General features: G+C 37.9%; 1 protein-coding gene across 1 annotated transcript in view; it reads left to right on the top strand.

The window, feature by feature from the left end:
* Nucleotides 1–13,441, top strand: part of ADAMTSL1 (ADAMTS like 1) — a 400,259-nt gene that overhangs the window by 326,184 nt on the left and 60,634 nt on the right. Inside the window, exons 15-16 of the mRNA XM_054002970.1 lie at nt 460–761; nt 5,301–5,430. Coding sequence (XP_053858945.1) covers nt 460–761; nt 5,301–5,430 — 432 coding nt within the window. The remainder of the gene's footprint in view (nt 1–459; nt 762–5,300; nt 5,431–13,441) is intronic.

Below are 13,441 nucleotides of genomic sequence, written 5' to 3'. Positions count from 1 at the left end.
TCAAATTAAGACTTAAAAACAGTTGCTGTGACACAAGAAAAAAATAATTTAAATTATTTTCCATGTAGTCCTCCAATTACCTGATAACAGCAGCCTGCTCAATACTTACTAGTGAAAAAAAATTAACAACTAAGTCAAAGATTATCTAGGTTGAATACTTGAAAAAGGTAGCCAGTGGGATCATCATGTACATTGGGCACATTGGAAGATTGCTGAATGCCTTGCACTGAGGTGTTTTAGGATCAAGGTAGATGTTACAATGGTTTGTCTTACTTCTTGGATATGAGGAGACCTGCCACTTAGTTGCCAATAAACCTCCTGTGTGTAGTTTTTAATAAATGTAGGATGAGATGAAGTACTAATTTTTCATTAAATAAAATTTGGCATGGGTAGGGTTATCCTGCTTTTGCTTCCCTGGCAATTTGTGGACATATCTTGCTTGCTCTCTTCGTCTCACAGGTTTATTCCTGAGGCTTGGTCCACCTGTAGTGTCACCTGTGGAGTAGGCAGCCAGATGCGGCTTGTGAAATGCCAAGTGCTCCTCTCTTTCTCTCAGTCCGTGGCTGATCTGCCCATCGATGAATGTGAAGGTCCCAAACCTGTGTCTCAGAGAGCCTGTTACAGTGGTCCCTGCAGTGGGGAGGCAACTGAATACACCCTAGAGGAGACTCAGGTTTTGTATGGCAGCTTGCAGGAGTTGGATGAGCTCTATGACTGGGAATATGAAGGCTTTACAGAGTGCTCAGAGTCCTGTGGAGGAGGTAAGTGCAAAATGTTTCTGTGCTGGATTTGCTTTCTTTCTTCAAGTGTGTGCTTGGCACTTAATAGCCATAGACATGCTGCTTTGCTATGGCTAGCTAGAATCTTGGAATCATTTAGGAAGGAAATAAAACTGTAACATTGTTGAGTACAAACATATTTGAAAAGGCATAGATAAGAAATTTTAAAAATCCCGTGTGCACAATATATTTTAGCCCAGGACTTCCAGATCTGTGCTCAGACTGTCACTAAGAGTGCTCAGTTTATCATATATTCTGTTTCCTTTATCAACTGATCACCCAAAGGTGATCACCAAAAAAAAACAAATATTAAAGGGGTCTGGTGGTACAGGCTAACAAGCACATATCATTTTTAGTTCTTATCTCTTGGTTTGCTCGGTGCAAGCAAAAGCATGTGGAACTAAATTGTCCTCCCATAGCAGATGAAATAAATAATGGATATTTTAAGGGCTCAGCTATTCCTTATCTCCTGTCAAAAAGGAACATCAGCTCCAATCCCAGTGCAAAAGAAAACTTATGGCAAAATGGCACAAATTATGTAGCTGTCTTAAACAAGCAGGCTTGGCAATTGTTGTTTCTCAAAGTTAACAAATTTCTCAGGTTGCACATACTATAGACCATTAACACACATTTCTGATATCCTTTTTTCCCCATCATTTTATGTAACTAGTTCTGAGAAATATGTCCAGTCCAGTATTTTTAAAATTGAATCTAGATTTTTCCACCTCTTGTCTTTTTACTTTACAACTTTCAGGTGATTTAAGAAAAGATTACTATAGAAAAATGCAAAATATATACTGTGGAACTGAAAACAACTCAGCATTTTATGAGTTAATAACATGTACAAATTCACAGGTAATCAGTTATGGTTTTGAAAACCACAATCAGTAGAAAATAATGCAAAGGTTTTCTGTGTGTGCTTTTGGCTTGCTGATGGTAGTGAATGTTTAGAGTACTTCACAGCTGTAGACCGCTGAAACTTTTGCTTTATCTCCTACACAAAAAAAAAATGAGACACTAGTGTATGCTAAGTGGTGACAGACACTGATGTTATGAGAGTACATGTCATGTGTTGATGTTACTAGTGTGCAGTAACAATTCATCACACTTTTACTGTGACTACGAAAACCTGCACAGTTCCAAGAAATATCCTCTTGAAATGAAGTAATTTTTTAGAATATAGAGTTCATGCTTGTATTTTTCAAATGTAACTCACAGAGACTGATTTGTAGGAGACATTTTTCTTTATAAAGTTAATGTCTTTCAATTGTCAGCAAAAAGTTTTAGCTAAGATTTCTTTTTGTCTGACAAAACTCCAAACTTTCCAGATTAGCAGATGTTAAGTCAGATATTTTTGCAGCTATAGGTGCAAGACTGGTCAAACTAATTTTATTGGTTTTAGAGTCCTGGGAGAAGAAACTGGATAGATGCAGAAGTAACCTTTCACCTCCCAGAAGCAGCAACCAGAAGGAATGAGTTAGTCATATAGTCTGCTGCTGATGGCTTCATTTCCCAGAGCTGTCATCAAATATCATGTAAAAATTATTATATCCTGGTAAATATAAACACAGAAATTCTCATTTGATGGTGTTTTGAAAGTGAACTTAGACTGCCTAGATTCACATCCCACCATTACACATTTTTATACTGTGGTTTCCTATTGAGAACTGATTTCAATTTTTTCCCAAAGAAAGCAACTTTAAAGCAGACAGTTTTTGTTCTAATAATATTATGCAGTAAATAATGTTTTGAATTCAATTACTTGGAAAATGAACTTCCTGAAATTTATATACCTTTTTTAATTGTATCTGTGCTGTGGAACTTCTGATTTATGATCAAAAGTTCTTATATTCTCTAAATGTTCAATAAGCCATCCTAATTTAAAGCTTATAACCATTTGCCACATTGACTGATCAAAAATAGAGGGATAGTTGTTGTCATTATGCTGAGACATACTAGTGTGAGATTCAAGAAGAAGTTGAAGAAAGTGATAATGATCACATTTTTTACTGGTGGAGCAAGCCTGATTTTTTTCTCTCACTCCTTTTTTTTGTTTGGTTTTGGTTGGTTGGTTTTTGTTTTGTTATGGGGGATTTTGTTTGTTTGTTTGTTTTGGGGGTTTTTTGGTTGGTTTGGGTTGAGATTTTGTTTTCTGGCACAAGCTATTAAAGCCAAAAACTGTCGATAAACCTTCTAGCAACCATATTCAGACAGGAACCTTTTTCTTTGGTATCTATGCTGTCAGGCAAGATTGCAGGACCTGTCAAAGATAAAAAGAAATTTTAATAGACCAGAATGCCTGTAGTATGAACAAGAATTATTGGAATTGCAATCAGAGATTACTTAGATGAGAGAAATAAGCATGAGGAATAAACTTACTGTGATGTTTAGGGCTGATTGGATACTGAAAACTGAAGAACAGTAGTATCAGAGCTTAGCTATATGAATTTGATAATGTAAAACCATCAGCATGAGAAATGGAGAAAAGGTTAAATTCAAGATCTCATAGTCATCACTTTTCGGTATTTAACATTAAAGCAGACAATGGAAAAGTGTTAAATTGATGATAATTGTTCAAGAGCTCATTTGGTGACACCCTTCAGAGAGGAAAAACTGAAGCTGTGGAAGTACACTCAGTTTAGAAAATTTTATCTGAGAAGGACATACAGAAAGTGAGTGAGCTGTATGCCTAGCAAACAGAAACATGTCAACCAGCATGTTACAGGAATCTGGTTTCTTTCCACAGAGTCTGGAAAAATACTTTCATAGTTTCTATACCTCTGGATCAGCAGCCCTTCTTTCCTGGCTTCATCAAATTGGTCGTGATATCAGGTCAGCACAGATGTTCCATGCAAAATAGGGACCAGTAGTTTGAACACAGTGCCATTTCCCATCAGGTAGAGAACCACCTCTGTTCTTCAGCCAGGAGCATTCCATTCTGGAGAATCCATATGCCTGTGCTTGCTGCACATGATATGATTATATGTTCAACAGAAAAATGATTGAGCTAGAAAAATAATAAACATGACAGGGCAGTGAACATCTTGTTCATATATGTAAGTTTTGTAAGTTTCTTTTCCTAGATATAAATCTCTACCATTTGTTCTATCTTTTCGCTAGGCTACTCTTTTTACAATTATTCTTAAGTCTTTTCAGAGATGACTTGAACAGCAAAATTGAAAATATGGGGCCATCTTGTAAATGAAGGAGAACCCCAACAGCATTGGCTGACTTTGGTAATTTTGATGTTGGTTTCCGTGTCCAAAATTGTCAAATTTCTTTCTTTTTTTTGTGTCTGGGATAAGGGAGACACACTGCATAGTCTCGTGTCATAGCCATTACCTTAATAGGCTTACACACATAGCAGCCATAAAAATGGTTAACAAGCTTCTTTTCTGGGGGCCCCAACCTATATGGAGATTATGGAAAATGAATTTGTGAATAATGTCAGGAATACAGGGACTATGATCAGCTATATAACACTTTGGTCCTCTTGAAGGATATGAAATCATTTTTTGCCTAATGACATGTGCTCTGGCATTAGAAACACCAGAATATATTGTTATCTCTGTGACACTGTTTTTCAAGGTCTTTAAGGTTTTACAACACTTTGGTTTGGTTTGGGTTTTTTCCCCTTCACTTTAGCATCTTAAAAAAAATTGAGATGTTTTGGAAAAGTGTTGTTTTTGAAACTGTAATGTAATTGCTGGGAGTTCAGCTAATATTTTCCTGACTCAGATCTCAGGAATGAATGTAAAAAGCATATTTTCATTGTATTTGAACTACTGTGGATTAGATTCTCAGGAAGATCAGGCCAATTATTATCCTCAGACCCTCTCAGACCCCTGATGTTCTAGCTTTCTAACCTTGTGATCCAAAAAGCCTGTAATGCCCCTAGTCATAGGAAAAGTAAGAGTAACTGGTATGCCATAGACTACATAAGGATTTTGGCTGTAACAAGGAATTTCTGAGTTAAAACTTAATAACCAAATCTTCCAGTTTCTCTTAGTCCCAACAGCTGCTGTTCTTTCCCAGTTCTCTCTAACCCATTCTTTCCCAACTCTCAGATATACTCTGCAGGTTTGCCTCTTTAGTTTGGCTGCAGGCCCTTGGATGCAGAAGAGTAAACTGAGAACAGCTGAATTGTCTGACGACATTTTACTTTGCATTTGCAAGTCATACTGTTGGTAAAAATACAGCATGTGAAAGCCATGGCCATCTTCACACCTTAGGCTGCTTGGATTGAAAAATAAAGTGCTTCATTGCGCTTTATACAAAAAGGAAAAAAATGACAGCACTGCACAATTTTCTGTCCAGGGAGGTGAGCAGTGAATGAATCCATGGACTGTTCACTGCAGCACTGAGAAACCTTTCAGAGACTGAAAGCAATGACAAATGAGCAGCTGGGGCTGGGTGTCACCATCTGCTGCAGCCTGGCTGTTCCTGTTGGGCCCACCCCTGTCCTTGGCTGCCCCTGCAGGTAATGGAGAGCTGATTGTGACCATTATTTGTTGTGTGCAGGTGTCCAGGAGGCTGTGGTGACCTGTCTGAACAAACAAACTAGGGAGATTGCAGACGAAACACTGTGTGTTAGCAGCCGTCGTCCTCCGCAGCTGTTGAAGTCCTGTAGCCTGGACCCCTGTCCCCCAAGGTAGGCATAATTTTAAGTGACCCCAAACTTTCTTGCCTTTCAGTCTGGTGAAACACACTGCCTCAAGCATGCCTTTCTTAGACTGCAGGGACTTACATCTTCCTGCCACAATCATATTGACCAGGAAGTACAAAGCTTTAGTAAGACCAAAGGGCAAACTTCAGACTGTTTGCCTCTTCAACTCTTTCAAGTAAACAGTTTATGGATTGACTTAACTTTACCAGAGTTTTGTCAAGTTTAAAGACTTTTCCAACCTCCCCTCTCAGAAAAGGTTTTGTAGAACCTGCTTGTCCCTGGCCTCACGCAGTTTCCACAATCATGACCCTAAAAACAGCAGATCTTTCTCTGCAGAGATTCACATCTGCACACTTGACAACAGAAAATAGCTGTTATGCTATTCTTAGTCTATAGGATGTACTGTATACATTTTTTTTCCCAGCTGTACAGAGGTGCATATGCTCCACTGTGACACTGCAGCAGATTTTAAATACATTGATGTATAACTTTGGATTACGTAAAACACTCAGAGCTCTCCAGGTGGTAGATATATCTTTGAACATTTATTGATAGGTATATGTATGACTTATAAGACAACAGGCTACAGAGAGGTATGTTGTTATGAATAATAGTAGATTTGGGATACACAGAGAAGGTTCCCATTAAAAATCAAAGATGGCCAGCATGAAATAACAATAAGGACATAAATAACGGTTTGATTGGTAATCTGGATTCTGAATTTGTGACAAGCAGATACAAATATATTGAAATTTCTTTACCAAAGTATTACAAGTATTGCTTATGATGATACTGCAACCCTGAAGCAAAGGTGAAAGGGGAGTGATGCAGAGGGGGAAGACTAAGCAGCTTTAATCCACCCCTAGAGCTGCAACTGAGAAGAGGGGAAATTACTCTCTGCCCTGTATATACAACTTCTCTCCTGAAGCCCCCTCAGTCTGGAGGAAATTGCCTGTCTGCAGGCCCAGGATGAAGAACACATACTCTGCAAAACTGTTCCTCTGGTCAGAGCAAGAAGGTCTGCAGACTGCAGGCAGCATGGCTAATGGAAAGAGAGGCAACAAGGCAAGTTGATGTGTCCCCCAGGCAGGCCGTGATGAGATAATTACCTTATTTCCTTCACGCTTCTGAAGTGCTACACCTAGTAATGTCACTGTGTTAAATACAATGGTACATTAATGAAAGAGTGTATAAAAACTTTTGCTTTATAATCATTATTTACAGCCACTATAATGCTTTCTTTAAAAGGAAAAAAATGAAGTATTATTTATTTAAATTAAGATTTTCTCCTTGTTTAAATCATAAGATACTTCAGAATTCTAATTCAAGAAATTTTGATCCAGGAGTCTGATGAAAATTTAGGCTAAAATCATGTATGCTGATGAAGGCATTTCTACCCACTGACAAGTCCAAAAATTATAATACACTGTGGCTGTGAACTTAGATCTCTTCTACAGGAGTTTCCAAAATCTGTGAACCATTCATGCTTCCCAGAGCTCATGCTGATGACTTATAGAGAGAGCTGACTCGTCTCATAGTGTTGGCTCTTCTCTCTGTTTTCCATCTGCTTAAGTGCGTTAACAGAAGCTAAAATTGTAAAAACCACTTTCCTAAAATATTCTTAACGTGTAAGTAACTGCTGGAGTATGCAGTTGTTGTGGGTAGAGGAGGCATTCCACTGAAAAGGCAACTGAGATGGTAATGAATGTCTAGGTAAGCAAGGAAAAACTGTCCACATCATGAAGAAAAGGCTGAGAAGCCTTGCCCAAGAGAATAAAAATTCTCTCCTTATATATTTAGAGAAATTATTCCAGTGACATTTCTTGAACCTATGCAGCCCTGCATGCTTAAAATTTAATGATTATGTCTAAAATCTAGTACAGTTAAAGATCTTGCTTAGCTGTAGAGAGAGAACATTTAAATGTTAGAATTTCAAAGCTTAATGCTTCTTCTGCTGCAGGCATTTTTGGTTACATGTGAGGCTACTCTGTAGCCTCCCAAAGGGCTAGTCACATAAGATGTAAACAATTGTTTTACCTGTTTTACTATAGATAGATAAAAGCACTGAACTACAGAATCTCATCAGCCTTTCTGGAAGGTCAGAAGGCATGGACCTCAAGAAAGATATTGTAGAAGTAGTAGGTAAAGAATAATTTCATTCTGGTTTTGATCCTTTTTTTTTTTTTTTTTTACTTGGACACTTTAGATACTAAAAGGATCTGCACAGACACTGGATTACTGTTCATTTTGTTCCTTACTGAAAATAGATGTGGATAGATTAGAAAACTTCCTTACTCACTTAATACTTGAAATTAACCTATGGTGCTGTCAACCTTTTCAATCTGTAACTGCCCTGGTCTTGGAACAGAATATAGTAAAAGAATATACTGGCAATATACTTCACATTTATGAAAACACTGAGAGATGATGGTGCTTGTACAGCAGCTGAGAATGCTTTGAAATTTTCTTTGGAATTCTGGCTTAATATCTTAGCACATTACTATTCTGAGTACATGGAAGAGAGACAAAAACTAAACCACAGAAATATACTCACAGCTGTATGGAGTCAGAAAAATCCCATACTTACAATTCTTACAGAAAAAAAGATTAAGAATCAGGAAGAGCTGCACACAAAAAATTGGAAGATTTCCTCTATATTCAAATCCCAACTGAGTCTCCTGGGGTTTCAGATTTTGTTGAGAGTTTTTTTTGTGTATTGCTTCAAGAACAATAGCAGAAAAAGAGTCCAGACCCTCTTCTCCTGGAAATCAGTGTAAAAAATTTTCCCATTTTGAACTGAATTAAGAAAATGGGAAACACTGTGGAGCTGATTGCTAAGTCGGGAGCTAATAACTGACTTTCAACACAATACAGAGTAAAATTTGTTGTCATTAACTTAGTTTAATATTTCTAGAAAAACGATATACCTTGTTTTGATGTACTAGGAGAGCCAGCATGCTTTCTACAGGAAAGAGAGGAATGAAGACTATGACAATTTTAATTCAGTCATTCAGTTACTTAATTTTTGTCAGTCAAGCTGTACCACTTGAAGAATTACATAGCAATAATTGAGCAGATCACAGTCTTCCAGAAGTAAACTCAAAATAGCTGTTCAGTGTCTAGAAGTTTCTTGTCTAAGTGAAAAAAAAAAAACCTAACTAATTAGAAGAACCCTGTTTCAATGTTAGCTTGGCTGTTTTCAGCAACAAAATTACTCAATTACTCACATCCAAAATGTGTCTTTTCCTCAGCCTCCACAGCCTGAACTACAGAGGCAGTCATCATCTAATCAGATATAATTCTTGTTTATAAGAGCAACAGCATGAACACTTCATGGTGAGCCAACAAGCTCTATCAAAGGGGTGAAGTAACTCTGTCATTAATTATAACTGCTCAATAATTTGGTCAATGCGTGTTGAAAAGTTTTGGTAAACATGTATGGACTAGTGAAGGGAGAATCAAAGCAATGAAAACCAGATGGCTGAAAATGGAGGAAATTACAGGCAATTTTTACAGCTTTGTTCATGAACCTTTTCAAAACTGAACTTTTATTTCTGTGCAACAGAACAGCTGAATTCTACAAAATTAAAAGAAAAAAAAAAGAAGAAAAAGCAGATGGTCCTAGATGGTCCTAGGTCCTAGGAATATCACAAAATTTCACCTCAGCACTCTCCCTTTACCACTTCAACCCTCTGTGGTCTGCAAGACAAGATAGGAAACCATCTGAGTAGTTCTGATACATACGTGAAAGGGCAAACATTGCCTGAGTTAGCCTGGGCTCTACCTCATTGAATAATTTTTTTTCTTTTTCTTTTCTTCTGTGTTGGCTTGATTTGTGTTTGTGTGATGAATCACCTATTCTTATTTTAATGTTTATTTGTTAAATATGGTGTTGTCATCTGTTTTGCTCTATTTCCCAGCTGAAGTTAAACTACAAAGGATAAAAAAATCAGCATGTTTTTCAAGGCATTAGATTGGTGGTAGGCCAGACTTAGTGTAAGGCATGCTCCCATCAACAATCTGAAATTAATTCAGTATTGGTGAAAGGGCCAGAGCTTTCTTTAATCCATTAAAGGTGACCTATGTGTGGAAGGGTGTCAATACAGATGTGTTTTGCATTGGTGGGGGGAAATATTAGAGCATGTCTATCTAGTTCATGAAAAAGGTTAAAAGGTCTGCAAGTAATTATGTCTGTAGATATTGCACTATAGCCCTACTGGCAGGGGATACCAGTTCTTGTTATTATCAAAATCTACCAGTTCTGCAGTTTGGGGTATTTTTAGAGTGGTAAGCTAGAATTAGCATTAATGAGGCAAAGATCGTATTACCGTCTTTTTGTGACACAGACAGGTTTTTAAATCCTCACAAACAAGTGACGTATTTTTTAAATGGGATGCATTTAGGTCTACTTTTAGCTGAAGCACATTGACAATGGCTTTGAGAGCCTCTTAAAATGTAGCCCACAGAGCCTCCTGGGATCACAGACCACAGCTTGGACTGTGGTGGAAGCGGTTGGAGAATCAGACTTTAGAAGGAATATGCTGTCACACAGGGCAGATTCACCCTTATTTGGTGCCTTCAGTTTGAGAAACATCTTAGACAGAAGCCATGGACTTGGTGAGGGAATCACAAGGTCATTTATTCCCTAGCTTTACTATGGTAAACACAGGCCTATACAGGGACATCTAAACAAGCTGCCCTCCCTAGGTGGCTCTGTTATTATCTGGCTCCTCAGTGTCCTTTACACAGCTACAGTTACAGTGAAGTCCCCAAGGAGACTCTTTTGAGCCATGTGTGTCACATCAAAATGTGAAGCAAAGAAACTTGAAAGTTCAGAGGGTCAGAGGAGCTCTGGAGCCTCCATCATACCCTGCCTCCAGCTCTTCTAGTTTAAAATTTCAGAGGTCTTCCCCCATTTTGCTTTTAAATAATATGATGGTTCCTTCATTAGATAGGATTACATTAAGAGACATTTTCCTTCATTACAGCTTGTATTCCCATCAGACTACTATCTCCATAAAATATTAGAGTGCAATTACAAATTTTTTTTAGTAACTTCTACCATATATCCTTCTTACTTTGAATGATAAATCACACTTCTTTATCAGAATACTGTATACTTAGATTATTTGCCTCTACACAGATCTCCAGTTCACTAATTTCTCCAAGTTAGTACACCATTGTGTTGAAACAATTTTGTCATGCCCTAACACAGTTTTGTTATAGCTTGGTTTGTGATGAGTATTAGCTTTAACTTGTGGTAGGGGCTTATTGAGCTCCCCTGCAGAGCAGACTTGCTCTTCTTTTTCTTTCTGGCACAGTCAGTTTTCTGGGTGTCATCACCTGAATAAAGTCCACTTCTCCTAACCTTTCTCTTTACTTATTTTAGAATTTAAAATCCACTGCCACTTGATATTTTTCAGTATTTTGAACAAATACCATTTCACTCCATTGTTTCATATGTTAGCTTCTACTCCTCATTTTTTTTCTCTAAATTTATTCTCAGTGTTCTTCAGTATTAATTTACTGCCTCAGCAGCAGGATTTCATTCCCCAAAGAAGCTTTCCCAACAGCAGCAAAAAAACCCATGTCTTTCCTTTTGTGCCAAATATGAAGTCAAACATTTTGTAGCATAATGAGCAGGATTAACTTTTTCACTTCAGCATTAACATATGAAACAAGCTACAGGGTCTTATAAATTGTTGATTTCACAATCTTCACTTCCTTTAAAAAAGGGTGAACTGAACAGCACCATTATATCTTCCACTTACAGTATTGCTGAAGCACTTACAGTATTGCTGAAGTAATTTGTAAGAGTCTGAGAAATACCCAGTACTTTCAAACCAATAAACCTTTATGGATGAAAAGATAAGATATGCAAAAAAAATTAAAATATGCCCTAATTCTTGAAAATACATTATATGGTTCTGTAATATAGTTACTCATCAGAAAGATTCACACATGAAATAAATTGAGAATGTGCCTTCACTTCCATTCAGTTTGGAATGAATTAAGTACCTATTAAAGGAGTCAGACTGGTGAAATTATGAATTCTCTATCTGCCAAGTAGGTCTAACACATCTCCAGAAGCACAGCAAGATCTATTTGTGCCCACGAAAATTTCCATCTTCAATGTGCAATTACCCATTAGAATTGTGACTAAGCTGATGTATTGTATATCCTAACCAGCTGTTAGTAGTTTATTCACACCTTTGGGAGACACTTGGAGCACTCAAACAGAGTTGTATGCATCTAATTACCACCCAATGGATCCACAGATTTGTCACTGTATTGTATGGAAGTGTGTTTGGTTAATTGTAACACTTACATTGTTCAGGTCTGAAAAAAGATTTTCAGGTACATAAGACAAGTACATTTCCCTTCCCATGAGGAAGCAAACTGTATTGTCTTAAGTCATTATTTTCTGCAAGATCTAAGAAGCCAGTTTCTCATTCAGGAAAATTTAGAAAAGTGCATTAAGTTGCCATTCTGTTGTATGTGGATTCTCCACACAAATCTATGTAGATATAGCAATTAGGATGGAGATACAACATGTTTTAATACCTTTAAATTTGCCTATGTACATCATAACTTTTATGATACCATCACTTAGAATAGAATTTTTCCTTCTATTGAGTCAGAATCACTTGATACTTCCATGAATCTGACTACTTGAACATAGCTGGTTTTGACAGTTTGTGGGTATAACATGAGTTTAGAGCTCCCCACTCTAAGTGAGGAGCACCTCTATGTTTAGGTCTCTAAATGTCAATGTGAAAAAAAGCATCTTTTAATAGGGAAGAGTGAATTACTAAATATATTACTGGTCACAGTTTCAGGATCTCTAAATATAAAGTAAAAAGGAATAGAATCATAGAATGGTTTGGGAAGGACCTTAAAGATCATGTATTTCCAACACCCCTGCCATTGGCAGGGACATCTTCCACTAGACCAAGTTGCTCAGAGTCCCATCCAACCTGGTCTTGAGAACCTACAGGGATGGCGCTTCCACAATTTCTCTGGGAAAGTTGTGCCAGTGTCTCACCACCCTCACAGTAAAGACTTTATTCCTAACATCTAATCTAAATCTACTCCCAGTTTGAAGCCATTCCCCCTTGTCCCATCACTACATGCTCTTGTAAACAATCTCTCTCCATCTTTCTTGTAGGCTCCCTTTATGTACGTGGAAGGCTGCTATTAGGTCACCCCAAAGCCCTCTCTTATCCCGGCTGAATAATCCAAATCCTCTCAGCCTTTCCTTACAGGAGAATTTTTGCATCCCTCCAATCATGTTCATGGTCTTCTCTGGATACACTTCAACATGTCCTTCCTGTGCTTGAACCCCAGAGCTGATGCAGCCCTGCAGGTAGGGTCTCAGCAGAGCAGAGGGGTAGAATCCCCTCCCTGGCCCTGCTGTCTGTGCTGCTTTGGATGCAGCCCAGGACGCGTTTGGCTTTCTGAGCTGTGAGTGCTCATTGCTGGGTCGTGTCCAGCCTACTTGGGGGTGTCCCCAGCACCTCCAAGTCCTTCTCAGCAGGGCTGCTCTCCATCTGTTCATTCCCCAGCCTGTGTTGACAGCAGGGGCTGCCCTGACCCTGCATGAGATTCCCATGGACCCGTAATTTGATTTTTTCCAGGTTGTTATACATATAAAATATAAATATAAAATTCAGCATAAAATACTGGTTCTGGATGCACCCTTGGAATAAAATTCTTGTATTGTCTTTTTTGCACTATATTGCAAGAAAGACATTGAAGGGAATTCAAAGCAGAACATGAGGGAATGTAAGCAGACATTGTGAGTTTCCTGAGTTCAATCACAATACCATATAGTTATAGAGATATATTCTTAAGTTCTTTCCCCTACTAAAAAAACTAGAGAAACACTGTGTATGCCTTAATTTGAGACAGTCTGTTTGTATCTTCTTCCTTGGTTAAATAGTTCAGGAATAGTTCATCCTGTTGAAAATATTATCCCTGTAATGCTGCCAGCCAG

This window comes from Vidua macroura, chromosome Z, assembly GCF_024509145.1.
Source record: "Vidua macroura isolate BioBank_ID:100142 chromosome Z, ASM2450914v1, whole genome shotgun sequence".
NCBI classification, from domain to species: domain Eukaryota; kingdom Metazoa; phylum Chordata; class Aves; order Passeriformes; family Viduidae; genus Vidua; species Vidua macroura.
This window is presented reverse-complemented; position numbering and strand designations above follow the sequence as displayed.